Source organism: Chlamydotis macqueenii, chromosome 27, assembly GCF_036417535.1.
Source record: "Chlamydotis macqueenii isolate bChlMac1 chromosome 27, bChlMac1.mat, whole genome shotgun sequence".
Taxonomy (NCBI): Eukaryota; Metazoa; Chordata; class Aves; order Otidiformes; family Otididae; genus Chlamydotis; species Chlamydotis macqueenii.
Genome location: NC_141582.1, coordinates 3,740,353 through 3,766,786, shown reverse-complemented (window position 1 = coordinate 3,766,786; position 26,434 = coordinate 3,740,353). Strand labels below are relative to the sequence as shown.

Below are 26,434 nucleotides of genomic sequence, written 5' to 3'. Positions count from 1 at the left end.
TGTCACCCATATTCCCTTTCAAACAAACTAAATAACTGTATCAAGCCAATTCAGTGAACCCGCAGCAGTCTCTTGGGAAAGATTTCAGAAGATGAGAGGGGGCGTTTAACAAGGCCATCAGCTGTAAGATAAAACGAGGGGTAGAGGCACCACAGTGCTGCTCTGCGTTCCTCTGGGTTTAAAGAGCCGCTGGTGGTGTGGAAGCCGTCCCTACCACGAGTGTTTTCACAAAAGAAACAAACCCAGAGCACAGATCAATTCCTGGATGCGCTGCTGACAGTGCTGCCTGTACCAGAGAAAGAAGGGTGCCATTCACTGCGGCTGGGCCGTCGCTCTCTGCGCGCGGTACAGTGACAGGGCATCGGTCTGTTTATTGTGCTCTGCATTGTCCCCCGCGTAGCCGCCGAGCCTCAGAAGTCAGATCTCATGCTGCGTCCAAAGCACGGACAGCCTGGCCTGGCTGCTCTCTGCCTGACAAGAGGAGGAAATAAAACAGCAGCCAAGCGTTTGCCTGTCCCAGGACACTCAGCTCTTTCTGGCTCACCTCGGACAGGGCCGTTTCTGCAGGCTGACCGCCGCTCGTGATCACATCCAACGAGCTGCAAAGGTCAGTCCCGTGCACGCAGCCCCGGCTGGGAATGACGCGGGATCTGCCGGGTGCCTTCAGGACATCGGCTGGCCGCCCGCCCGCAGAGCGCTCGGTGAGGGCACTCCCAGCCTCGGGTGCGCCAAGATCCCTTCCAAAACACGGCCACCAGCCCTGGAGCCACGGCTGAAGGCTCCTGGGGCATCTGCGCCGCTTGGGAGGCGATGGGACCACTGTACCGGCACCCCTCGACAAGGACTCTCGGGGGTGACGTGCTGCGTCCGTCCCTGACCTCGGCTGCCGAGCCAGCCTGGCTGCTGCTTTGGTTCCAGGCAGGGCCAAGTTACACAATCTTGCCCACAACTTCTTTTTAAAGAAGAGAGACTTTGAGACGTCTTAATTACAAACCGACATTTAAAAGTGGTCAGGGTTTATTATCTCGTCACACACGGTAATGACTCACTTCACGTGTAACCGGGAGGGTAACGGGGGGCTGAGCTGTTCCCTTCCCCTCCAGACCGTACAGTGCCACGCGTACAGCACTGCAGCGGAATACAAACCTGCAGGATGTGGAGGGACGTTACAATCAAAACGTGGATTTTTTACCAAGTGACCTGGAAAGCGTTTCCAACCATCCTGCCCTCTCGGGTTGCTCTGCTCTGACATCGTTCCTCTGCTCGGACCCCTCCTTTTCCACGGCAGAACCGCGATTTCCAGGCTGTGTTCCTGCGTCCACGGGGCACACCGCGGACTGGCTCTTCACAAGAGGAGGAACAGCACGACGCGACATCCGCTTGCCTTGACGGGCTGCCAGCGTGGTCCCTTTCTGCAGCGCTCCAGCGCAGCTCCTTGAGCGCGCTAACACCAGACAAAGCCCCACGACAACACACGAGTTTTCACGGCGAGGAAGCTGAAGCTGAAAATACACGCAGCGACTGACAAGCCCAGAGCCTCGGTTTGTGGCTGCGCGTTGCAGTGCCATGGTGACCACATCTGGCGAGCGTTCCAGCTGTTTTAAAGCACTGCCGTGGCAGCAGGAGGCACCTACAGACTGGGCCTGGTTTGGGGAACTCTGTACAGCGAGTTTCTTCCTGCTGACGAAGGGGATGCGGATCCCCACGGAGACCTCTACAGCGAAAGGACCTCGGGTGGTGCTGCTTTTCCAAAGCCTGGAACAAACAACTCGGTTTGCTGCTTCAGACCTCTCTTCATTTGTCCACTGCCAAGCTATCTGCTGGGGCTGGGCTTCTGGGGGCGGGGGGCTTGGTGGCTTTGTTTTGTTTTGTTTTTTTGTAACTCGGGGCTTATTGCTATTCCATTGTCAATCGTGTGTAGCAGAAAGAGCTGAGGTTTAACAGAACTAAAACTCTTTGGAACCTCAACAACAGGCTCTGTGTTGTGGCTGATGTGCTTTCACAGTCCCTTTCTTTCCAGTTTTTCCAGTACGGCCTGAATTCTGTGGACGGACTCTTTCCTGGCCTGCCGAACACTGTCCTGGCCACCCGTCTCGATGGAATCCAGTTCCAATAGCAGCTTGGTCAACATCTCCTCCAGAAGCCGGTAGGATTTATCTGTCTTTTTCCCTACAAATTCATCCACCTCTTGCTCCAGCTGCTCAGCCTCCCCCATAATGTGGAGGATTCTCTGAATCTCCGGCTGGACGGCCACAGAATTGGTTGCGGGCTGCTCAGCGGGTTTAAAGCCAGCCTCCCGCTTCCCAGCCAAGAGCTTCCGAGACGCGCCGTCGTACATCTGGGGCTGCGCGCTGTACTGCACCTTGGCGTTCGAGGGGCACGGCTTGGCGTTCAGCAGAGCGGCTGGCCTGCGCTCGTTCAGCGGCCCCGAGTGCTGGTGGCTGACGTCGGGATAGTAGTTGTGCTGGTTTGCGCTTTGCTCAGGTTTGTCGTAAGCAGCATCCTACAGTCAGAAGGGAAAAAAAAAAAAAAGAAAATCTTTAAGTGCATTTCCCTTAGAGCCAGGTTTTTAATGTCGCACTGAAAAGGCAGGGCTGAGGGATCCGGGCGGCAGGTGACACCGTGACTGCTTTGGGGTGCGCGTGCCTGGGAGGACAGGGCAGAGCGGGCCAGGCATGACGTTACCAGGGATCAGGACAGCGTTTTCGAGACTGTCACGCACCGTGACGCCGCAACACGTCACGTCCCCGCGGGCTGCTGCCCCGTGTCCTGCCAAGCGGGCTGGTTCCTGCAAGAAGTCCCAAAGAGGGCCAGAGGATGCGCGCTCGAGCAGATCCCCGGCAAGAGGCACGTGTCTAGAGGAAACAGCGCGAGCCACGGAACGCTGGTTACCCGTGACCAGGGAGATGCTAACTGGATTTCAGCACGGTCCCGTTTGGATGTACCGGAGGAGATGCTTCCCTGCAGGCAGCACACTTTTGAACTGTTCCCAAATAACAGCAGCCCCCACCCGAGTCCACAGCCCCCCCATCAGGGCTGCTGCTGCCCGGGGACCAAACCCCTGGAGAGTCATTTGACTCCTGATCCAACCCAGAGAAGCCGAGATGAACAGACCCCACCAAATGCACCGTTTCCTTAGACTTTCTGCTTAAAACCTTCCTCAGCAGAGGATGACTGTGCCCAAACCAAGCGCTTGCAGAGGAGCAGCAGAGTCTGCAGACTGACCCCCAGGCTACGGGAGGATTTCTGACCAGGTTTGCTGCGTGGGAGAGAAGAGCTGGACAAGAGAGATGAGGCCTGACCCATTTCAAGACCTGCCCTGGAACGTCTGGTATCTCCAGTGCCTTTCTCAAATTACAGCCGTGGATGCCGGTTTTCTCTGGACACCTGCTGCTTTGTTTCTACCTAAACTACCTGCGCTCCGAGAAAGCGGCATTCCCGGGAGACAGAGGCCGGTTTTGAGGAAAGCCGTGTAACCTGGGAGGCGTGACCGCAGCCAGGAGCCCGCGCAGGCACGCGCTGCGGAAGGATCAGCTGTACCTTCGAGTCCCACGCGGGAAGGTGGGAAGGAGCGACGCTGCCCGTCCAGGATGGGTGCGAATCGGAGACGAACGGGTTCCCGTGCGCCGAAGCAGCGGGCCAGGCGTAGCGCGGCTGTACCCCATAGACGGCGTGGGGAGCCCACGTGTCCTCCGGGGATCTGAGCTGCGGCGTGACCCCCCCGTTGCCGTCTCCGTATGGATACTGCGGGATGGGCATTCCCGGGGTCTGCAGGAAGAGGGGGAACAGACATTACCTTGGAGTCACTCCGAGCACCGCTCCCTCCAGCCAGCCCTGGGAGCTGCCGCAGCATCCGGCTGGCTGCCTGATTCCTGCTTTCCTAGGCCACAAACTTGGAGTCGCTGAAGAACGGGGTTGACCACCGGTTTTTTTAAGAATAAAACCAGGCAGGGCAAGCTGCCCAAGGCACAGCAGCCCACAGGGACCTATGGGAGGAGGCCCGGCGGGCTTTCCCTCCGCTGCAGCCCCACAGAATGACTTCTCGTGCCCTGGGAACCGCTGTGGCCTCTTACCTGCGGCGGGGAGTAGCCAGGAACCTGCTGCCTCCTGAGCGAGGACCCTTCGGGGGGGCAGTCCGGCGGGGCGTAGCTCCAGGGGGGAGCGGGCGACGGGGGCTGGTACATGCCCGTGGACTCCGCAGGGTAGGGGGTCCGTGAGGGCCCGGAGCAGTAGTAGCCCCGAGTCTGCGGCAGGCTGGCGTAGTGCGGGCCGGCGCCGGCAGCCGGAGGGTACGGGGGGCTGTAGGCTCCGTTGGCGTAGGGAGAATCCATGGCCTGGAGAGGAGGGAAGGGCAGAGGAAAGGTGACGGGCCACGGACACGGGGGCAGAGGGGCTCCGGCCGCCCCAGCAGCGGGGAAAGAGCAGCATTTAGCCAGGGGTTCCTTCGTCCCCGGGCTAATTTGCCTGAGTTTTAGGTTCTCCTGCTCTAACGCGGCTTTCTGTTGGCCCCGGCAATAAACCCCTGTCTGCCTCACGCTCTGGTCCGGGGCGTCACACGGGGACAGGTTGGTCTGGAGAGGGGATACGTGGAACTGAACCTCGCTGAGCTGTGCTCAGAGACGCGGGTACAATTCTCACAGCGAGCAGCTCTTGGGAGGTTCGACCGCGCGAACGCAGTCGTACCGGTGGATGAAAAACGCTCCCGAAAAGTTCATTTCCTCTTTCAGTCTGCAAACAGAAATGATGCAAGCGGACGAGCTCTACCAGCTCTGGGCCCCGCGGAGCAGGGCGTTCGGATCACCCCGCCCCAGGTCACGCCGCAGCCCTGGGAGCGGGCGGGCTGGAGAACTGGGCGTGCAGAAGGTCTGTACGGCCAGGACACCGGTGAGGATCGATCGGCATTATCAGGAAACCGACGCGAGTCTCCACCTAAGCGCGGCGGAGACGACGAAGCGGCAGGGTTTCGGGCTGACTCCCCGTAGCTTTGGGCAAAGCAGGTTTTTTTTTTTGGCCCACGAGCCATTTCGCTGAGGAGAGACCGTATCACCGGCGTGCCGGGAATTCCGAAAGAGCGGGATCAAACCTGCGCATCCCGTAGGATTAAAACAAACCGCAGTTACGCCTGGACGGGGGTGCGGGGGGGGGGGGTCGGACCCCACGGGGTCGGGCGCGGGGCCCGTGAACGGGCAGCGGGACGCGGCCCGGCCGGCGACGCCCGGCTCTCACCGGTGCCCCGGGCAGCGAACCCCCACGCTCGCCGTGAACACGCGTGTCCTGGAAACGTCACCTTGAACCGGGCGCGAAGGTAAAACTCCACCGCGAGCGGCGTTTGCCGTGGGACTCTCCAGCCACGCGCCTGCCCGAGCCCCCGGGACGGGAGCGCGGATTTTTAAGGCCAACGGAGCCTTTTGGGAACCGGGCACCGAGAGCGGGGAGGGGAAACCCCGCGGACCTCCGGAGGCGACGGTAAAACCGGCCCCTTCCCCGCCGGCCGGGCCGGGTGCGTTTTGGGGGAGCCCGTAACGGGCGCGCCGGGCCCCGGCCTCCCGCTGCGGCCCCGCCCGTCCGGCGGAACCGTCCCGGCGGGGTCCGGGGGGCGGAGACTCGGCTGCCGGTTAACGGGGGGAGCAGAGCCGAGGGCTGCGGCCCTGCCCCGCCCTCCTCCACCGGGCAGCCCCGGCGGGGCGGCGCCCGCCCGGCGAGTTCCCGCGCCCCGCCTCGACGGGACGGAGACCGCGGCTGCCCCCGCCCCGGTCCCGGTCGCCCCGTTACCTGCGCCGCCGGCGGGCGGGGGGACCCGGGGCGCCACGGCGGGCCCGGCTCGGCGGCGCTGCCGCGGGGCTCCATGGCGCCCGCCCCGCCCCGCCCCGCCCCGCCGCCAATGGCCGCCGCCCGCCCATCGGCCAATCAGCGGCCACCCCGCGCGCACGGTCCGCGCGCGGCTTAAAAGGGGCAGGGCCGCAGTGGGGCCCGCCCGGCGGCGGGGCGGTTCCGGGGCGGCGGCGGTACCGGCGCATGGCGGCGCTTCCGCTGCGGGCGGCGCGGCGGCACCATGAACTACATGCCCGGCACGGCCAGCCTCATCCAGGACATCGACAGTGAGTGTCCTCCGGCGGGCGGCTGGGGCCCTTTCCCCGAGGGCGCGGTCTCCCGTGGGGCGGCCGGACCTCCCCTTTTCCGTGGGTGCTGCCCCCCGTGGGGCGGTGGGACCCCCGTCTTTCCCCGTTCCCCTCTCCCTGCGGGGGAGCTACCCCCTCCCCCCGTGCCCCGTGGCCACCGGTCCCGCGTGGGGCTGGTGCCGGAGGCGCTCTCGCTCCCCTCCGCGCTGCTGGGGCGGTTCGCAGATCCCCGGCTTCCCCGCGCTGTATGCTGAGGATGGGGGGGGGGGGGGGGGTGTTAGTGCCCACGCGTGTCCGCGGCTGAGACCTCTCTCTCCGCCCCGCAGAGAAGCACCTGGTCCTGCTGCGGGACGGCCGGACGCTCATCGGGTACCTGCGCAGCATCGACCAGTTCGGTAGGTTCGGCCGGTGACGGCTTAGGCCGGGCTTTGGACGGTGCGCGGGGGCTGGCGGGGGGGAGGAGGAGGAGAGCCCGGCGGTGCCCGTTAGCACGAGCAGGGCGCCGCTCCCGCCTCCGTCGAGGCCGCGCTTACCGGAGCAGCTCCCGTCCCGAGCGCTGGCTGAACGAGAAAGCGGGAGCGTGGATGTGGGGAGAGCTCCCCGTTTCGCGGTCCCGGCGGGGCGGCCGCAGTGACGGCCCCCGGGAGCGCGTGTCCCCGGCTGGCACCCACCTGAGTTCCAAAAGAACGCGCTCTGGTCGCGCGCAGCGAGGGAGCTGCAGGTCGCGTTTTGGAGCGTGAACGCCCGCCTGCGCGTCCCCCGCGCTGGCTGCTCACGGGTGCTCCTCCCGGAGCCGGGTGCTTCCCCCCCGTCCTGCTGCGTCCCGCGGTGCTGCTCTGCTCTCCCTTTTTGGGCAGAAATAGCCCGGGAGGTGTTTGCGCTCGCCATCGGGTGCCGTGGTCCTTGCCCGGAGCCTGCGGCGCCCGCGATGCCGTCGTCTTCCCCGCCATCGTCAGTGCCTGGTGCTCTGCTGGGCTCAGGGTGCTCCGAGCTCCCTGCGCAGGCGGCGGGAGCTGGGCACCCGGCCCTGCTGCTCCTGAGGTGCCGCGTCCATCGCCGCAGCCAGGGAGGCGGCCGGTGCCTTTGGCGACCCGGCTGTGGGGAGCTGTGAGAGGCAGGAGAGCGTGGGTGCTGTGGCTGCCGCAGGTGCTCTGCCGGGCTGGGAGGGGAAGCGCTTTGTAGCTAGAAAATGGCAAAATTTGGATTATTTTCTCTCTCTCTCGATTTTTGCAGCAAACTTGGTGTTGCACCAGACTGTGGAGCGTATCCATGTGAGCAAGAAGTACGGGGACATCCCTCGAGGCATCTTTGTTGTGAGAGGCGAGAACGTTGTTCTGCTGGGGGAAATCGTAAGTAAGCGGCTCCTGCTGCGCGCTGCGGGCTGGCGCTGAGCCGGTGGCGTTCGCGGCGACGCGACTCCGAGCAGCGCTGCTGGAGCTGGGTGTCTGTCTGTCCGCTGTGAAATGCGGTCGCTGTCCTGTTGTGGGGGCCGAAGCTTGAGCCCCCTCCCGGGGCTGGTTCAGGCTGAGCCATCCCAAAAACACCCCCCTGGATGCGAGGGCGGGGGTCAGACGTGCCGTCCCGCAGCTGCAGCTCCTCTGCGACGAGGTGAGGGGTAAAGAGCAGTGCGTGGGGAAGCCCTGGCCGGCACGGGGTGTTGCTGGCGGGGGACACGGGGCCATCCCGTCGGCACCAGGGGGACACTGGGATGGGCTGGGGAGGAGTCGAGCGCCATCCCGCTCGCTGTTCGCTTTGGGCTGAGCTCAGCCCGGGAGCCGCCTCCCACAGACAGCTGTCCCCGGGGTCCCTGCCCGTCCCGGGGTCCCTGCCCGCAGCCCCATGTGTCGTGCGCCTCTGTTTTGCGTCGCCTCTGTGTTTTGAGGGCGCTCATGGAAGATGCCTGAGCACCTTGGTCCCCTCGCCCGGCGGAGGCTGTCCTGCCCGTGCAGATCCGTGACGGTGGCGCGGGGAACCCGAGCGTTTGTGAGGCCAAATCCCCGGGCTGCCTTTGAGCTCGCCATGGGAACCGTCCTGCTTCAGCAGCTTTGGCCAGAGCCACGGAGCACGTCGTCCGCGGCGCAGCGGTGCCCGCTCTCCCCGGGAGCGCAGAGCCTGGCCAGGCGCGGGCAGGGAAGCAGTCGGACGCAGCGCAGCTCGAGCACGTGTGAGAAGCGCGTGTCCGTGTCCCAGGGGAGACGCCAGTGCTGATCCGCCCTGGACCTTTGCCGTCCCCGCCGGTTTTTGGCCTCTCCAGGCTGGTGAGACGCGCTGGGCAGAGGCGACGTGAGCCCAGCTCTGAGCTTGCCCCGCGGCAGAGCGGTGCCGGGAGCATCCCGCAACCGGAGCTGCGTGTCTCGGCCGCCTTGCGGTGCTGAAGGGGCTGTTTCTCTTGCAGGACCTGGAGAAGGAGAGCGACACGCCTCTGCAGCAGGTCTCCATCGAGGAGATCCTGGAGGAGCAGCGGGTGGAGCAGCAGGCCAAGCAGGAGTCAGAGAAGCTGAAGGCGCAGGCGCTGAAGGAGCGGGGCCTCTCGGTCCCGCGGGCGGACACCCTGGACGAGTACTAGCTGCGCTGCCCCTCGCGCCGTGCCTGCGGCAGAGCGTGGGGCGCTGCGTCATCCGCCCACGCCCGGGCTGATCTCTTCGGAAAGGTGGTTTTCATTTTCGGGTTGTGTTTTCTGTGGCGTGGATCACTGTAAAAAAAATAATAATAATAATAATAGAAAATCATGCCTTTAATTTCTCCTTGCGCAGAAGGAGAGAAGGCGTTGGGCTGCCCTCCGAGGGGGCCAGGCGCGCTGGGGAGCGCGAGCGTTTCTGTTCAGGAGGCAAATCGCTTGGTCCTTTGGGTTTGTTTGCTTTTTCCTCCACACGTGACTCTGGGTGAGCGTTTTCCTTGACGTGTAAATAAATCCTTGATCTCCGCAACCATGGTTTTGCCTGTGTTCGGGACCTGGCGCTTCCCCCTCTCTCTCGGGATGACCGACTCTCATCCCCGCCGGGATGAGAGGGAACTGGGGGGGGACTAGGACCTCCTGGTCCTGCCATGGGGTGGGCTCAGGAAAAACTTTAGGACGTGGCGGTAGCTCTCCCTCAGGGATGGGGAGCAGGACCTGGGTGCACCTCAGCAAGGGCCACCTGCTCCCCTGTGGCTGAGCACACTAATTACCTGCTGACGAATTGCTGCCACAGCTGGGCCAGCCCAGCCACACCTGGGGGCACCTGCAGCCCCTCGGCCTCGGCAGTGTCCCCGCGCCTCAGAGGAGCTGGGGTGGCTGCGGCAGGTACGAGAGACTTTGTGTCCCGGCGCGTTCGGTGCCGGCGTCGGGCTGGGAGCCGTTGGTTTGGGGTTGGCTTTGTGCCGCTGCCAGGCTGGGGTTCTCTTTCCCCCTGCCCCACAGCACACCCAGCCTGTGTGGGACCCCACAGCACACCCCACAGCACACCCAGCTCCTGCTGTGGGACCCCCCTGGCTCCCCCCTTGGCCGCTGCCAGGGGAAGGGGCTGGGGCAGGGCCCTGTTTTCGCTGCACTGGAGCCCGTTATCTTATCGCCGGCGGGGTGCGTGACCTCTGCGGGCGCGGGGGGGGCTGCGGGTTTATCTGCGCTCTCCAAATAGAAACAAAGGCAGCCTTGGAGCGGGGGTGTCCCTGCTGCCCCTGGCCGTGCTGCGAGGTCGCCCCGACAGAGCCCCCTCCCCGGGGGGATACGGCCTCCTCGTCCTGCTCCTGCCACCCCCGTGTGAATTGGGCTCGGAAAAGGGGATTTTCTCCAACGTGGCCGGGCTGGGGTGGGCAGGGGGCCCCCCGTTCTCATGGAGGTGCAGCTCAGGGAGCCTCGGGGTGCCCCAGCCTTGCCCCGGGGCCAGTGGGGGCACGTGGGGCTGGGGGTGTGAGGGACAGGGCACATGGGCCAGCGCGTGCGGGCTGGGGGGGCCTTGCCGCAGGTGAGCGGGACCCCCCTGTCCCTGGCGCCTTTGGTTTGCAGGCGATGGGGTTTTGTCCACCTGTAAACGGCTGTGAACGTTCGTGTGCGCAGCGCTCGGGTGTTTTTAGGCTGAAAGCTGCAAACGGAGCCGCCCGGTGACTGCGTGGGGGCCCGGGGGTGTCGCGTGGGGGTCGGGGGCTGCGGGGCTGTTTTGCCTCCCCAGTGTTTTCTCTCCCTGCTCCTGCCCCTGCGGGACGTGGGTGGGAGGGTGCTGGGTGCCCGTCCCGGAGCGGGGCTGTGCCATCTTCCCAGGCACCCCTCACAGGTGTGCAGGATGCGAGCGCGCATTCCCCCCTCGCCCCGCAGCACCCCCAGCTTGGCAGAGCCTGGCTTGGCGTCGCTGAGGGTCTGGGCGGGTGCGAGCTGCTGCCGGGGCCTAATCCTGCCCCGGGCGGGCGAGCGTGGGCTCAGCCGTGCCCCCTGCCTCGATGGAAAGACCCCGTCCCGGTGCCCACGGTAGGTGTGGGACCTGAATCCCGGCCTCCATCCCTGCGGCACCGCGGGCCGGCCGCAGTCCCTTCTCCTCGCAGGCTCGGCGGACGCAGCGGGCAGCCCAACAGCGCGGCGATGGCCTGGGGCTCCCGGGGGACGTCCGGAGGAGACGCTGGGGTCACATCTGGAGCTGGTGAGGGTCTTGGGGTGGGGGTGATCCCGATTAACCAGACCCTCCTGAGGGTTCTGGGTGCCTTTTCGGCATGGCTTCCCGGCTGGCTGCGGGTCCCTTCCAGAGGGGGCTCGTGCCCCTCCAGCCCCCCCAGCCCGGAGCCTGGGGGATGTCTCTGCCTGGGCTGTTTTGGTTCTGTTCACAAACATCGGCGTGTCCTTGTGCCGAGGCCTTGCGCCCGGCGGCGGCTGCTCCCCCTGGGACCACAGCGATCCCAGCTGCTTTGCAGCCGAGGGGCCGCCCCGGTCCCCGCTGCTGCGTCCCCTGCCCGGGGTGCGCCGGCTGCGTCTCCAGGAGGGCAGGGCAAGGGGTGCAGGGGTCCGGGGGCGACGCACCATGCTGGAGGGTCTCGCCCGCTCTCCCGGGACATCGCAGACGCCTCGGTGCTCGGCCTGCGCTGGGCTGCGGGGTCGGAAGTTCCCAGCAGCGGCTCGGGGATTTCAGCCCTTCCTGATTTTTTTCCCCCCTTCCCCATGCGCGGGGACTGGGTGGGTGAAGCCCCCCAACCTGCGCAGGGGCTGCGGCACCGGTCAGCGAGCAGGAGCGTGGCTGTGGCGGTGATTTCCCAGTAAACATTCGGGAAGGGGACGGTGCAGCTTTTGGCTTCCTCCTGGTCCCACCGGCACCTCCGTCTGCCTGCGCGTCGCTGAACCGGCTGCGAGGTGTCTCCTCTCGCGCGTGACGGGGAACAGAGCCCGGCGATGGAGAGGAACCGTCCCGGGGGGCAGCGGGGCCGTTCACGGATGGCAGGTAGGACCCGAATCGTCTCTCAGGGGCTCGGCGGGCGAGCTGGGGGAGGCGAGCGGCTGACCTCCCACTTGGCCAAGTTGTTGCAACAGCAGGGAGGAAGGTCAGGTTCCTCGCAGGAGGGCGCGGGGCTGACGTCAAAGGAAGCAGCTGGTGATTCACGGGTTCTCGGGAGCGCGGGGCTCAGGGGCCGTAACTCATCCCAGAAATGTCACCTCATCCTTGAGTGTTATCGCTGCTCTGCCGCTGCCCGCCGCAGATAAACCGGCCGCTGCGGGAGGTGCCGGGCTGCCCCTCGCTCCCAGCCCTGGGCTCTGAGGCTTAATACGCTTAAATATTAAATTAATATTCAATTTTATATGGGCTGAAGGGCAGGCCGCATTAGCGCGGGGCTGCACGCCGTCCGAAACACTCTCGTCCACGCAATGCGTGTGAAGCATCCCTGCCGTGCGCCATCCCAGGCACCTGCTGGCCCCACGCGCATTCACAGGCTCCAGGAGGTCGCATTCCGCCGGCGGGGTTTGGTCTGGGGCTGCGGGGACTCCGCGGTGGGACCTGCTCCCGGCTGCCCCGGCTCTCGCATCTGGCGTTAGCTGAGGTTGGGCTGAGCTCGGCGCCGGTTATTCCGAGATGGTGTTATCCATCGTTATCCCTTGTGATCTGTTATTACCCGTTATTATCCACCGTTATCCCTTGTTACTTGTCAGAACTGATTGTTATCCATGGCGGACGCTCTGTGCAGGAGCAGCCGTGCTGTGGACCCCAGGTCCATGAGCAGCGGATTTTTCCCTGGCACAGGGATCGCCCGCAGCGCACCGTAGCGCTGGGCAGGGGGCTGCGCCCCACTTTCCTGCCCGCGTCTCGCTGCCCATGCCCCCATGGCCGCCGGGCTGCATCGCGCTGGCACAGCGCACGAGCACGCGTGCGCCCGTGTGCGTGCATCCACTCGCCGGCCGCGTCGGTGCTGACCCGTGGCCCCCGGCAGATGCGCGAGGAGCCGGGGCTGGCCTTGGCCCCCACGGCCCTGCCGTAAGTGACGGCCCTTATCTCCCTGCTGACAAGCCAGCATCCTTCAGCCGGAGTATTTAAGGCCGAGCGCCGGAGAGCCGGGGCAGAGGATCCGCCCGCAGCAGAGACACCCGCCCGTCGCCCACGGCTCTGTCTGCACCGGAGAGATGCTGCCCGCCACCTTCAAGCTCTGCGCCGCCATCTCCTACCAGCACCTGCGCAACATGAGCGGTGAGGGGCCGGGGGGGCTGGGACGCGGGGCTGGGGGAGCCCCTCTCCGCGGGCTGCCTGCTGTGAGCGGTGCCGGAGGAGGCTGGGGGCTCCAGGGGCGCTGTCCCCGCCCCGTGCCCTGTTGCGTTCTGGGTTTCGTGTTTTACTGTCTCCATGAGCTTTTTCTGCCCCCAGACCTATTTCTGGGGTGCAAGCGGGACGGCTGTGTGCCGCTGCTGAACGGGGGACGTAGGCGTAGGTAACGCTCCCGCTGCCTGCGAGGGTTTTGCATTCTCATGCTCTGTTGCTGTGGCCTTTCCTGGGCACCCGTGTGATCGCTCCTCGGTATTTTCACAACTGCCATCCGCTGCCTGTGTGCTGCCTGGTTCCGACCCGGAGCAAAGCCCAGGTTTGTTCAGGACAACAGCGCCTGTCCCGGAGCAGGGCCGTGGCCGTCAGCTGCTCTCTGACTTCAGTGAAGGCGGCAGGCAGAGGCTTTTTCAGTGTCGTGCTTGAAATTAAAAACAAATAAATAAATAAATAAATAAGGAACCCCTCAGCAGCGTGGGGTGTGGTGCTGGCGAGTGATGCGCTCTATCTCTCTCTCTCTCTCTCAGGCCTGAGGAGACAGGCTGCTGTCGCCATCAGCCAGGAGCTGAGCAGGCTCGCCTGCCGCAGCGTGGGACCCAGCGCGTGGATTCACCAGGTTCGCCGGAGGAGCTCCTTGCTCAGTAAGTGAACAGCAGACGGGGGGTGCGGGGGGGACCAGCACAGGGCAGGGCTCAGGAGAGCGGTTGGAGGAGAACCTGCTCGTGGGTTTCTGCTGAAGGAAGGGTGAAGGCAGGCGAGCAGTGGGAGTGGAGTTCATTTCCCCAGCCCCTGGGCACGGAGAAGTGTATCTGATGTAGATAAAGCTCACCTGCCTTATGGCGTGTTACTCAGCTGTGCCGTGTTCTTACGCTCACCCCTGCTCCGTCCGGCCCTGTGCAGGCTCGAGGCTGGAGGAGAAGCCCTTCAGCGAGATGGAAATGTCGTACATCAAGCAAGGAGAGGAAGCCCTCCAGAAATCGCTCAGCATCCTCGGGGACCAGGACGGCTGGAAGACAGAGACGGTGGTGGTAGGCGCTCTGCTTTGCAGCAGAACAACTTGGTCCTGCTGTAAATGTTTGTGATGTTAATTCTGCCTCCCCCTCTCAGGATAACGGAGACAAAGTGCTGAGCAAGGTGCTCCCGGACGTGGGCAAGGTGTTCCGACTGGAGGTGGTGGTGGACCAGCCCCTGGACGCGGTATATGGTGAGCTGGTGGACAACATGGAGCAGATGGGAGACTGGAATCCCAGCGTCAAGGAAGTCAAGGTAGGAAACGCACGTCGGACCTGGCTCGGCTGGGGCTTCACACGCGCGCTGCTCCGCGCGGCCTCGGGAGGGCCAAGGAACGGCGTTGCCCGTCGTGGCTGGAGCGCAGGGATGTCTGTACCCATTCCTTGGGAGTGGAGAAGGCAGAGTTCGTATTGCCAGCTTCCCGCTGAGGACGTGGAGCTTGTTCTGCAGTAATTGCTCTGCTGCAGCAGCGCGTCTGCTCCTTACGCTGTAGGAAATGCGCTTGCTCGTTACTGCAAGGGAGCAGGCCGGGTCTGTGGTTCAATCTGGGCTGTCACTGGAGGAGAAACAGCTCGGTGCTCCAACAGGCAGGGACGAGCGGCTTGCTGTTCCACAGCCTGTCTGAAATAAGAGAAGCACCTTCCCTTCTCAGGTATTGAAAAGTCAGGTTCTGCATTCTGGGATGAAGCAGATATTTGCAGGTTTTTTTCTCACCATAAACACCGAAGTTTTGTAAGAGCATGTATTTGAACACAGGGTAACCAAAGCTAGCTTTTAGCTGAGTTTGCAGTAAATGCTTCAAATTAATGTTTTAATTCTAAACCGTGCAGATTCTCCAGAAGATTGGGAAGGACACGGTGATCACCCACGAGAAGGCAGCCGCTACCCCCGGTAACATTGTCGGCCCACGGGACTTTGTGAGCGTCCGGTGCGCTAAGAGACGCGGCTCCACCTGTGTCCTGGCCGGAATGTCCACAAAATACGGAGCAATGCCGGAACAGGAAGGGTTTATCAGGTGATCATCGTCTGCAGTCCCTTACTGCGGTGTTTGGTGAGGCAGAGTCACACACCAGCTTCTGGTGTGGGCTCAGGTTTGTCTCAGCCTGAAAAATGAGAGCTGTGCTGAAGCACTCCGGGAGTCAGGGTTTCCTTGGCAGTTCCTGTGTCCCAGGCAGGTGCTGCTGTCTAACCCACGCGCGCCTGTCCACTTACAGAGCTGAGAACGGTCCCACCTGCATGATCCTGCGCCCGCTGACCGGCAGTCCTTCACAAACCAAGCTGACGTGGCTCCTCAGCATTGACCTGAAGGTAAGGTTTGCAGCCAGCATTTGGCAGCAGAAACAGGATTCGTATTCGAGGCGAGCTCCGCTCACCGGCTGCGTCTGCTCCTCTGCAGGGCTGGCTGCCGAAGACCATCATCAACCAGGTCCTGTCCCAGACGCAGGTCGCCTTCGCCACCCATCTGCGGCAGCGCCTGGCCCGGGCTGGGGCTGTGAACTGCTGACCGCGCGGACGCCTGGTGTAACGCTTTGTTCAGGGGTAGAGTAGGGGATATTGTCATGGGGGAGGTCAGATACAATTAATTACAGCCTGTACTAATTAGCCAAGGCCTTCCTGAATTAGTGGTGTCTACTAGTAAAGCTTTAGTTTATTGAAACACATCAGTTAGGGAGGCTGCAGAGGCCTCCCTGGGCAAATGCAGGATTTACTTCTAATTTTTGATCCTGTATTTGCTCCGCTAAGGAAAACAAAGCTTTATTAATCAGTGGTGTCTATTATTAAAGGCCTTTGCTAATTAGTTATTAGGGAGGTCCCAGACACCTGACTGGGAAGGCAGGAGGACCAGCACATGCTCGGTGGTGCAAACGCAGGACTTTATACCTCGAATTTTACTCCCCTCCTTCCCCCAAAACAAACGCAGCACTTACTTAGGCTTAAAAAATGTTATTCCCTTCTCCCCCAGCAGTGAAGCAGCTCTAATTTATTTGTGTGTGTCTGTACAGGAAAAAGTGTCAAGTTATTTATTCGTGCAAAGCTCTGCAACGAGGATCGTGGGCAGAAGGCCCTGTAGAACCTGTCAAGGCAGGGAGCAGATCCTCAGCCTGAGAGCCCTCAAGTGTAGCGACTTTGCGTTCAGATCTCACTCACAACCAGTGACAAGGCAAAAATAACAGTAAGAGTTAAAGCCTTTATTTTTAAACTGGCTTCCAGTTTGTGGGGAAAAAAATACAGTTTGGAGCAAGCCCAAATTTCAGTCTTACATGCAGTAGTCTTTAACACCACGGTCCCTGTGGCTGAAGCTCTTTGTTTACAACCAGCCCTGGAGCAGAAGTGGCAGTGGGGCTCCTGCGAGTCCGTGTGCAGCAGGCAGGTCCCGCCGCAGCCTGCGAGCTGAGCAAAGGAGTGCCGCAGCCCAGGTACAGCACCTGGCACCTTATCTCAACACCATCCCTGCTGCTTCAGGTAGCTACACTGCCACAGTCACTGAAGAGGCCAAGAGCTGCCCACAAATAGCACAATACTCACCAGGACTGCGTTCACTGAGAGTCCAGCGGTGCAGTGCCTGACTCTTCAGCAGGTAACAAATCTACACACCACCTGCCAGCAAGGGCCTCGGCTTGTTTGCTCCTTGGCTGATCCTTCTGACTGATGCATGTTCCTCTAAAATAAAAACCACCTGACTGGAGACGCCGTGTGTCGTTTTCGTTAGCGCTGCACCGCCTACTTCATTATGGCTCCCAGGGTGGACTTCGCCTCCCGTCCACCTCTGTCTCGACGTGGTACAGCACGTCTGCCAGCGTGTGCTCCACGACAGCGCCCCAGCCCATGTCGCTCATCTGCAAAGGGAGAGACAGCTGAGGGATGAAGCTGAGGACAGAGTGACTAGCCCTGCTGTACAGCAGCATATCAGGACTGTGTCCCTCCTGAAGACATTAGTGGGGAAAAAAAAAAAAAATAATTTCCAAGTGTTTCCTTAAACAGGAATTCGGCACTCTTTCTTTATCAGGAAGAGGCTAAAACAAGCAAGAAGAGGGATTTTTATAATCTGTCAAGAGTAACAAGATAGACTCTACAATTTAGTTTTTGTTAAATATTTTTTAAGGACAGATAGCCTACGTGCCTCTGTAGCCAAAAGGACTACAGAGGACAGATGCGGCCTTGGTGTAGATCAGCTCCCACCACCACAAAAATCTCAGCCACCTTTTGTTGAAGTGCTGTGAGGTTATGACAAAGTGGGGGGTGAAAAGCTTCAGCTATTACTTACCGGACGGTAAGTGATATCTCTAGGTGGATACTTGAAGTATGGTCCAAAGTTTATAGAAACCTGTGGAAGACATTTGGCGTTAGATACAAAAAAACAGGCACATTTCTGTAGTCCTCAGTGCTCGTACCCTCCCACTCCTGAGCCTGCCTGCACCCTGTGCATGAAAGGAGAGGGTCTGATAAAGGTCTGTCACACAAGTGAGCAGCAGCATGGTTCCAGAGTTGCTTCACTAAAATAATTCCTCCTTCCTTTTCACTTGCCTGATGTGCTTCCAGACTGCCCACACTCCTCACGGTACTAAAATTGACGGACTCCGAAATTTGTGTTACTTACTGTGCAGCCTTTGTACAAAGAAATAGCAGGGAAATACACTCCTTCAAAGATGTCTTTAAAGGCAATTCCTTGGCTGGCACCGTTCTTGAAGAATATTATCTGAAAAGAAAAATGAAGAGTGGTGGGGGTTTGTTTTGTTTTTTTTTCTCCACTGATGTGACCTTTCATGCCCTCACTTGTGAACTACATCTTACCTACGCTCCCCTTTACTGATGCCAACCACTTAGGTGACAACAGTCACATTACAAAGTGCACAGAGGTTTGCTAAGCTCACACTTACTGTTGCTTTAATAAAAGCATTCTGGTTTTTTTTGATGAAGAATTAATCATCAGCCTCCCTTTGTGCTCATTAAATGCAAGCCATTATTACCCACAATAAGCCCAGCTTGGCATGCTCGCAGCTCTTCCCGAGGTTCTGCATCCTCCACCTGCCAACACTTAACGTACCTGGCTTCCGGGTGCTTGCTTCAGGCTCTTCTCCGCTTTGTCCACAAAGTCCTTCTCTTCAAAGTACAAGTAGCTTTTGAATTTGATCAAAGCCTGAAATATTAAAAAACAACCACTTCAGAAGTAATCCGGAAAACCTGCTCCCTTCAGTGACATACTAACGAATGGCAGCTCTACAGGAGTCCTGCTCTGGGACAGGCGTGCCTGCTGTGTCAGAGTACCCGTGATGAGCGAGTCACACACCTCCAGTGTCTGAGAACCAGGAGGGAAAGAGAAGATGAAATGAGATGTGGGCAATCTCAGGCAGCAGTCCATGCTGAGTCTTCCCTCGCAGAACCTCTGGGTATTTGGTTTTCTTGAGAGCAACGCTTTGGCCCTCTCCGCCACGATCCACAGTGGTACCCACGGGTGGGATGGAAAGGGTGCACTCAAAGGGGCAGAGTGAAGCTAGAGCAACCTTTTTCCACTCCTCCACCTAGCCAACACTTAATCCGAGAGCGAACTCCACACCTCACCTTATCTTTGTAAGTGTCAGGCAGTGATTTGGCAGTCTCAGTATCTTCTGGCAGACTGATGTAAAATCCCAGTACATCCCCCTGTCCATAGCCAGATGAATAGTGTTTCCCTATCGACTGGTGAAACTTTGTTCCCTTTTTGCTGCGCCAGGAGTAACTGAACTTGTCATATCCCAGAGGCGCCTGGAGGTTCCCTGCAGAAACCAACGTTTCTTCGTGAACATACACAGTGCAGCAGGAGCACCTGTGTGTCCCACTTCAAGTTTGGGAACAGTAATTGCATTAACAAATACGACTGCCATTAGTACAAATGCGTTGACTACAGCGTTAGCAAGGGCAAGCATGCAGCAGCACAACGGATCCACCCTCCCTGCAGGTCTGCACAGCTCAGATCACCTGCAGAAAGGGTTTCCCCTTAAGAGAAGCAGCGAAGAAGCGAGCAAGCTGAGCACGACTTACCCTCCTCGGTCTAAATTACTGGGGAAAGAAATATAGGGACCAGTTGGAATCCGCTGCTAAGAAATATTCGGTAAAAATATTTACCTAGTGGCTGTGACCAGCCTAATCTGGCAGCTGTGTCTGGAGGCATCTCATCCATGGATATTTCAAAGTACCACGCTCCTTTCCGCACGCCATGCGAGGCTCGTACCATCGAATAGCCCTTCTCCCCAATAACGGTCAGTCTGTCGTCAGAAATCTTCAACTGAGGAGCTGCGGCGGATGAGAGATTATATGAGCAGTTCGTTTGTGATTTTGAGTGTGTGATGATGTCAAAAGGCAAGCGAACGTACAGAAAGGGATTTAAAATTTACATCTCTTAAGCGATTACGTCTGAGACCTCAATAACCGGTAACGTGAGGATACAGAAGGTGGTCCCTCACAAGAAGAGCTGTCTATATAACTTGCGTAGGGTTAGCAAGCTCCGTACCTCGGTCGTGCAGCGCTAGGAGGACCCGTTCATACAGGCAGGCTCTGTAGAGGTCCCCAGGGATAGGCTTCCCTGCCCAACAGTCTAGCTCCAGCTTTTCCGGGTCAGGCGCGTGCGGGTCAGGCTCAGCCAAGATGTAACGATATCCGTCTTTGTTAAAGGGGTGTTCCAGAGGATAACCGTGGGGTGGCAGGCGCTGAGCGGAGAACAACGGGTCACTGTGGAACAAAAACCACAGTTGGCATCTCCCGGTGGCTAGGGTTCAGTCACAAGCCAACCCAGGACAACCTCGTACAGAGCTGTACCTGCAGCGCCCGCGGCCTGCACGCCGCTTCGCTTCCAGGAGTCGGTGCGAAATGAGCATATGCTGCTCTACGAAACGAGTGTACACCCATCTATTTCAAACAGTTTCTAGTATGTGACCTACCAATAACATCACAGGGTTAGGGCACGATTCCCCACGAACCTACCAAGGGCAGAGAGAGGCAGGAGGCAGCTTAAGACACAAAAGTAAAGCCGTGCCTCTGCCGAGCGTACAACACCTCGCTACAGATGCCCATCACCGTGCCACCGCATCACCTTTCCTCTTACCTTCTGGTTTTCTTGGCTGTTCCCGTGGTCCCTCCATCCTGCTGCTTGCGCTTCGCTCCCCGTCCCTTCCCACTGCCTCCTGCAGCAATTCCCCCTTAACACAGAAACCGCGGCACGTTAGGCGGCTGACGATCGGAGAGGGCCCGTGAGCGTGGAATCTCCACAAACCGACAGGGGCAGAAGCAGCCGAATTACGATCTGTTCACGAGCACAATACCATCTGCCGAACTTACACGTGAAACAGACTTTATTGAAATGAGCGCAGCAAAATCCAGAACTTTTATGTAGCTTCCTGACAACTTTTGAGATGTCTAAATTTAGAGGGGAAGCTAAGTGAGGTTTATCAACAAAATGAGCTCAAGCTTCTGAGGGGAGAATTAAGACTCTGATCAGAGAGCAGCAGCGTGGTCTGCTTCAAAAGCATTATTAATGGCTTTCATGGAGATTCCAGTCACAGTCCACACTTATTTCTGCAGAAGGAGCAGAAAACCCAACCTACAGCACACGCTATCTGATTCCAAGCAGTCATCATCCCAGTGACACACTACGCTGGAGAGACACTCTGACACCAATAAGCAGTAAGCAATTAACATTAAATTTCCATCTATAAAATAAAACACAACTAAGTTGAGGAAAAATGAAAAGCAATAGAGGTGTTTCTCTTCAGTATTAGCAAAATCAGCTCTACAATTAAACAGTAGCACTCGGTTTTTACTCATAAATAAAACTCTAATATAGGAAAAGCTACACATCAGATGTATCCAAACTCATATCAGCACGTCTGAGTACGTGACACTGTATATGCATCTTATCATTACACCATTTCAAAAGAGATCACTGCTGATTCGCAAGGAACACGCTAGAATTTGCATGTACTGCAGATAAACACCTTAGTGAACCGCATACTGCGCCGTAACTAAAAACGGTCAGCTTTTCAATTACCAGCATTCCCCTTGGAGTGCAAGGGATCCAAACCACTGCAGGAATACCATATTCTGCACAAACATGACACGATCGCAACTGCACTTGCCAGTTTTAGTGCAGATAAGCATTTAGGCTCTCCGGTTTGTCACCGCTTATTTGCCCAAACAATCACAGTATCACACCAGCTCATGGATTCAGATCTCTTATTTAGGCATTAAGATTTAAAACTACAACAATATCAGGTCAAATCATGCACAGTAAAAATACACTGAGTGAAAATAGAACAGTCAAGTGGGGCAGAATATGATAATTAAAAGCTTCTAACTGCTAAAGATTAAAGAGTTAAACTGTTTTGTATTAAAGTATTATTGCAATCGTATCGAAGCACGCTTTCGATTTTTAATCGACTTTAGCTTCTAAGATAATTGAGCAAAAAAGCTTTGCAAACAATAATACTTAAGTTTTAGAAGCTGAAAGGTAAATATTCACCTCCCAAAGAGGCTCCACCTGTAAGAACAGAAGTGGCACCGCATATTGGTCAACCGGCCAGAAATCGAAGAAAAAACAACCAGTGTGTGAAATTGAGACAACGCAGCCTTAGAAATCTACAAACCGCTTTTAGAGAGCCCCAAACACCTCCCGTTAGTTACTGCTGGAGTTGTTAGTGCAGCTGTCATTCGCAAAACGTAACGGCAGTAACGCGCAAGCAGCGGTTACAAGGAATACTATCTACTGTCCCCAACGACTTTCAAATCTCAGAGTGAGGGAAACAGGAAATCTGAATCATACACGTATTATAATAATTATAATCATTATGGAAGAAAACTGACAAGCTCAGCTTTCTTGCAAAAATCTTGATTTAGCTGGCCACTATGAAGAGAAAGAGTTGAACCTTCACAAGAAGGTGGCACTACTCTGTCTCTACAGAAAGGCACGGTGAGACTGGCTGAACATTTCTGGAACGCAATAAGCACAACCGCAGTTCACCCAACAGGTTTAACTGCAGCATCTCAACTGATGTAACCGCACAGACACCCAGCTATAGGACTGGGAAACACAGCTCAATCCTAAATATCCAAACCCCGCCCGACTAAAGCACTTGCCGTTTAAGTTTCCGCTTGTGGATACAGCGTTGTTCTGTTTCTGGTTGTCATACGCGGGGCCAATATTGGCAAGATCCTGAAAGAGATAAAAAGAATGTGATGGACAGACTTGGCAGACTTGTCTGAACACAGCACTTCCAGGTGCCAGAGTACGCTAACACGTCGCTGGCACAACACGGGCTCGCGCTGTGACTTTGCTTCTGGCTCATTTGACTGAGCGCAAGCCACCAGCAAAGAGAGCGCCCACCCCTTCCCCCCAGCTCCCCACGGCAGTTTCCTTTCATCTCTAATTCCGTACTTGGTCTAGAAGTCCAAACTTGGGGTAATCTTCTTCTGGGTCTTTACTCCCTGGGTCTGGGTGTTCTTTCACCAAGAATACATCTCTTTCTTTACACTAAAACAGAGGAGGAGTTCAAGTTACACAGCATAAGATCACAGCCAGTTCATCAAAAAGTGCTTAAATCATCGCATTTATTATTAATATCCAGCACGTATATCAACTACGTAAGCAGCATTAGAAGCTTCACCATTGAGCTCTCGGTCCAGACCCCAGCAAACACGGACGTCGGACACCTGTACCGTTCACAGAAAATCCTCCACGAACTCAACTCCAAACACTTACCATAGTTTTCACAATATTATTAGGCCAAGTCATTTTCCCAGGTCTCTGCCGCGTTGTCATGCACTCCCAATATTTATCAATAAATGGGATAATATCCTGTTAAAAAAATAAAATTGAGTCTTAACAGTCTGGGTCCGAAAGTCTCACTGCAAATATTTGTTCGAACTTGCTCTGCAGTGAAATCACAGCTTACGTAAAGCCACGCTGACTTTGTAACAGCCATACCTTATCTTTCGAGAACATGGTTTTTGGGTGCTCATCTTGTGTCCTCGACTGCCACGTTAAGTTGGCCAGAGCACTAAGGCACATTTCCTTGAGATCTTCAAAACAAAACCATACCAGAGCTACAGTCAGGCTTCACGGGGATGATCAAACGCGCACGTACGTAACTCAGCCATTACTAACCACACAGCATCCACGCTACCGGGAAAACCCTCACCAGTTCCATCCTAACCCAGCAGCCCACGCTAAACAGAAAAATTTCACCACCTTAGTAAGTTAGCAGCAAAATATTTTTAGAAAAAGACACACATTTGTTGCTAATATGTGATTTTTTTGGTCATTTTTGAAAAGTTTCAGCAGAGCTCTCCCACCGACTTCAGACGAAACGAAGCGTCTGGGTTTAACTTCACAAAACGACCGTGAAACTGCTTTCACACTTACTTGCTTGTTTCCTTAAGAAATAGGTGTTCCCGCTGTGATGGCAAACATTGCAATGGAAACTGTAGTTGGTCATGAAAGGCAGACACGACCTGGAAAAGAGCGCAGGGGTTTGTAAGTTCTGGTGCACACCTTACTTATTACATCTGGTTAATAAATGAATTATCCTCTCTCTCCCTCCAAAACCAGAAACATTTCATAAGTTCCATGATATTTTCACCAACTTAGGTTTACAGTGGGCGTCAAGGAAAGCCACAAAGCTTGAGAAAAATGTCAGCAAGCTAAGCATCATTATTTTGTTTTAGAGAACTCCTGAAATCCATCCAGCAAAATAAGAGACGACAACCCCGAAGCTCTGGACGAGGAGCTCCACCTGAGCCAAGGAACTGTAAATGGAAGTCTAGAGTACTTTTTAGGGACAGAATACAACCAAAAAAGTTAAGTTTTTATTAAGTCTAAGGTCAGTCCCACACAGGTTCTAGAAAAAAGGTTGAATTTACTTTTCACTTACAGGAAGATTTTACTTTTTGTTCACGCCAGTTAAGATGTCTGCTGGAACCCCCCTGCTTGTGCGCAGAGGCACTTTTTTTTTTTCCAGCTGAAATGTAAACACATCCCGCCGTGTTGGGTACAGCTTTTGTTATTTACACGACACGCTGGTTTCCAGGTGCCCAAGGACCCGCACAGGGTCCTGCCCTTGGGAATTTACACTCCCAAGACTCCCGTTTGTGCGAACCAAAGCTTCCCGCCCGGCGTTAGGCGGAGCTTACGTACGTGGTGTCGATGCCAAACGTATCTGCTGTGAACCACTTGGTACAAATTCCACACTGCAGCTCTATCTCCCCGAGCTGCCGGCCATTCTCCTCATCCACCGAGCCTGCCTGAGCATCCAAGGCCTCGGAGTTGTCCCCGGCGGCTTCCTACAACCAGAGCAGATCAGCAAGCTTGGACCGGCTTAAAGATTGACTGAATCAGACAGGAAAGAAGTTTTGTGCAGTAACCTGTCAAGACAGGAGGATTTAGAGGGAATAAACGTTCTTCCCCTAATACACAGCCATGGCGTGAGCTGGAGTATTTCATGGATTCAGTCAGAACTGAGCAGCTGAGCCATGACATAACTGCCACAATAATTTTTTAAACAACTAAAACTGGAGCTAACAAGATGAGAAATCCTTCTTGTCTGAACCACAGAAATACGTTCAGATTTTGGGTTTTTTTAACAACTATATTTTCACATTCTATGTCTTCTTACCCCTGACTCCGGACTAATAAGCACCCTCAGTTTTCCACCACTACTAACACGTCAGGCACGCCAGACACTTATTTTTTAATTATGAACATTTCACCTTCAGAAAAAATATTCTATGCTTGTGCTTCTTCTACACCACATACAACCCATGGCTATCTCATGCCCTTGCACCTCCCCTGCCATCTGTGCAAAGACACTAGATCACTACCAGGTAAGAATCTTTGGGAAAATGTACCAGTGAGGAGGTAAAAAACAAAACCAAAACGGGAGAAAGGAGAGGGGGAGCAGTCTGGTGAACAGGTGCCCCAAGGAAAAGCCTCAGCCTGCAGTGACCCACAAGAGGGAAGGACGATTTCCAAGTCCGGATGTGCAGCTCTTGCAGACCCACGCAGACTCCATGCGACAGCAGCCCTGCTGCAGGGACAAGCAAATTGTGGCGTCTGGCGGCAAGGCCGTCCAGGCAGCACCTCGCCGCGGGGCTGCACGCCCAGCTCCGGGCGCTCTCCACTCTCTACCTGTCCCGGCTCTGCAGAACTGCCCCCGCGACTGGGCCTCTCCCAGCGAGCCCGGGCCGCCCGCAGCCACCTACCAGGGGATCCTTGCCGTTGGCGGACTCCGTCTCCAGAGTGGTGGTGACATCGACCAGGGCAGCATCCCCCCTGTGAGAGCAGAAATGAGCTCCTGAGAGGGGTGGAACCTGGCCGGGGTGGAACCACAGCAGGGCGCAGCCTGGCCCCAGGGCCTGGCGTGGACCGGGGCAGACTGGCCCCAGGCCCTGGTGCGGACCGGGGCAGCCTGGCGTGGACCGGGGCAGCCTGGCGCGGACCGGGGCAGCCTGGTCCCGGGCCCTGGACCGGGGCAGCCTGGTGCGGACCGGGGCGGCCCGAAGGACCACTGGGAAACCCATGGCTTCCCGGGGCGGGAGAGAGGAGGGAGAGGTGGGCGGGCAGGGGGAAGGGGCAGGGACTCCCCCAGAGCCCTCACGGTTTTGTGGGGCTGGGAGCGAGCCCTGGCCGCGCGCGCGGGGAGCAGGGGCCTGGGCCGGGCCTGCAGGCAGGGACGGGGGGGAGGAAGGGTCGTACCCGCTCTCGGCATCGGTGGCGCCCGGTTCAGGCGGGGCCGGAGGCTCCGCGGCGGCGGGGGGAGGCTCCGGTGCGGGCTCCGCGCCCTCGGGCACGGCGGCAGCAGCAGCAACTCCTCCGGCCGCGGCCGCCGCCGCCATCGCCCCCCGCCCGGCCCGCGCTCGCCAGGCGGCGCCGCTCTCGCGAGACTTCCCCGCTTCAAACGGCAACGGCCGCGGGTGGGCCCCACCGCCAGGGCGGGGGCGGAGCGGCGCCACCTGCCGGCGGCCGCGGGAAGGACAAGGCCGGGACGTCACCCGCCCGGCCGTGACGTCACCCTGTTTGGCCGTGACGTCAGCCAGCCAAAGCCTGGGAGCTAGGTGCGAGGCCGACTCGCGGGTGCTAAACTGCAGCGCCCCTGGGCCCCGTGCTCAGAGCCCTCCCGCCGGCAGCCGGGGGGTCCCCGTGGAGGGTTGGCACGCTTCCCCCCGGGCGGGGGGGGAGTGCCGCCCCGCCAGCCGCCGCTCTGCCAAACCCCCTGGCCGGCGGAGGCGGGGGGGACCCCCTGCTCGGCTCCTCACACCTCGGGGGGCCACACACAGCGCCAGGCCGGGGTCTGACACCCAGCCGCGTGTCCCCGCGGCCACCCTGGCCCGCTCGGCAGTGTTGGAGGCTCACGGCGGGACGGTTCCCCCGTCCCGTCCCACTGCCAGCCCCCGCCGCACCGGACTCCCAGGGCCCCCCAGGGCCGGCGTCGCTGCCCCAGCGGTACCAGCCCCCTTGTCCTGTCCCCCTTGCACCCTGTGGCCTCGGGGGAGGGGGGGGGTCCTGCTCCTTGGAGAGGGGACCGTGAACACCGTCCCCATCACCCCCACAGCCCCGTCCAGGCTCTGCCCCCACCT

General features: G+C 58.4%; 4 protein-coding genes across 6 annotated transcripts; 2 read left to right on the top strand and 2 right to left on the bottom strand.

Moving 5' to 3' along the window:
• Window positions 1-982: 982 nt before the first annotated feature.
• On the bottom strand, window positions 983-5,858 carry BAG4 (BAG cochaperone 4). Of its 2 annotated transcripts, none has more exons than XM_086767868.1 (4): window positions 5,773-5,858; window positions 4,074-4,334; window positions 3,541-3,768; window positions 983-2,503 (listed from the first exon to the last, which is right to left on the bottom strand). In XM_086767868.1, exons 1-4 carry the CDS (start codon window positions 5,845-5,847, stop codon window positions 2,000-2,002), a joined length of 1,068 nt encoding a protein of 355 aa, XP_086623994.1. In that variant the 5' UTR covers window positions 5,848-5,858; the 3' UTR covers window positions 983-1,999. The 2 variants fall into 2 exon arrangements, with proteins under 2 accessions (XP_086623994.1, XP_086623995.1); XM_086767869.1 differs by lacking the exon at window positions 5,773-5,858 and adding an exon at window positions 4,684-5,305.
• A 111-nt stretch (window positions 5,859-5,969) lies between these two features.
• LSM1 (LSM1 homolog, mRNA degradation associated) lies at window positions 5,970-9,042 on the top strand. The gene is made up of 4 exons (XM_086767870.1): window positions 5,970-6,098; window positions 6,446-6,514; window positions 7,353-7,468; window positions 8,515-9,042. The coding sequence occupies exons 1-4, from the start codon at window positions 6,053-6,055 to the stop codon at window positions 8,683-8,685; spliced, it is 402 nt and encodes a 133-aa protein (XP_086623996.1). The 5' UTR covers window positions 5,970-6,052; the 3' UTR covers window positions 8,686-9,042.
• Window positions 9,043-12,672: 3,630 nt separating this feature from the next.
• On the top strand, window positions 12,673-16,520 carry STAR (steroidogenic acute regulatory protein). The gene is made up of 7 exons (XM_086767866.1): window positions 12,673-12,754; window positions 13,351-13,464; window positions 13,724-13,851; window positions 13,931-14,089; window positions 14,665-14,849; window positions 15,049-15,142; window positions 15,231-16,520. The coding sequence occupies exons 1-7, from the start codon at window positions 12,691-12,693 to the stop codon at window positions 15,336-15,338; spliced, it is 852 nt and encodes a 283-aa protein (XP_086623992.1). The 5' UTR covers window positions 12,673-12,690; the 3' UTR covers window positions 15,339-16,520.
• Window positions 16,003-25,694, bottom strand: ASH2L (ASH2 like, histone lysine methyltransferase complex subunit). Of its 2 annotated transcripts, XM_086767863.1 has the most exons (17): window positions 25,554-25,694; window positions 25,061-25,130; window positions 23,997-24,142; window positions 23,226-23,314; window positions 22,788-22,882; window positions 22,563-22,658; window positions 22,239-22,334; window positions 21,941-22,016; window positions 21,327-21,344; window positions 19,914-20,007; window positions 19,323-19,540; window positions 18,938-19,105; window positions 18,395-18,588; window positions 17,880-17,972; window positions 17,433-17,531; window positions 17,100-17,159; window positions 16,003-16,671 (listed from the first exon to the last, which is right to left on the bottom strand). In XM_086767863.1, exons 1-17 carry the CDS (start codon window positions 25,691-25,693, stop codon window positions 16,564-16,566), a joined length of 1,860 nt encoding a protein of 619 aa, XP_086623989.1. In that variant the 5' UTR covers window position 25,694; the 3' UTR covers window positions 16,003-16,563. The 2 variants fall into 2 exon arrangements, with proteins under 2 accessions (XP_086623989.1, XP_086623990.1); XM_086767864.1 differs by lacking the exon at window positions 21,327-21,344.
• Window positions 25,695-26,434: the final 740 nt, after the last annotated feature.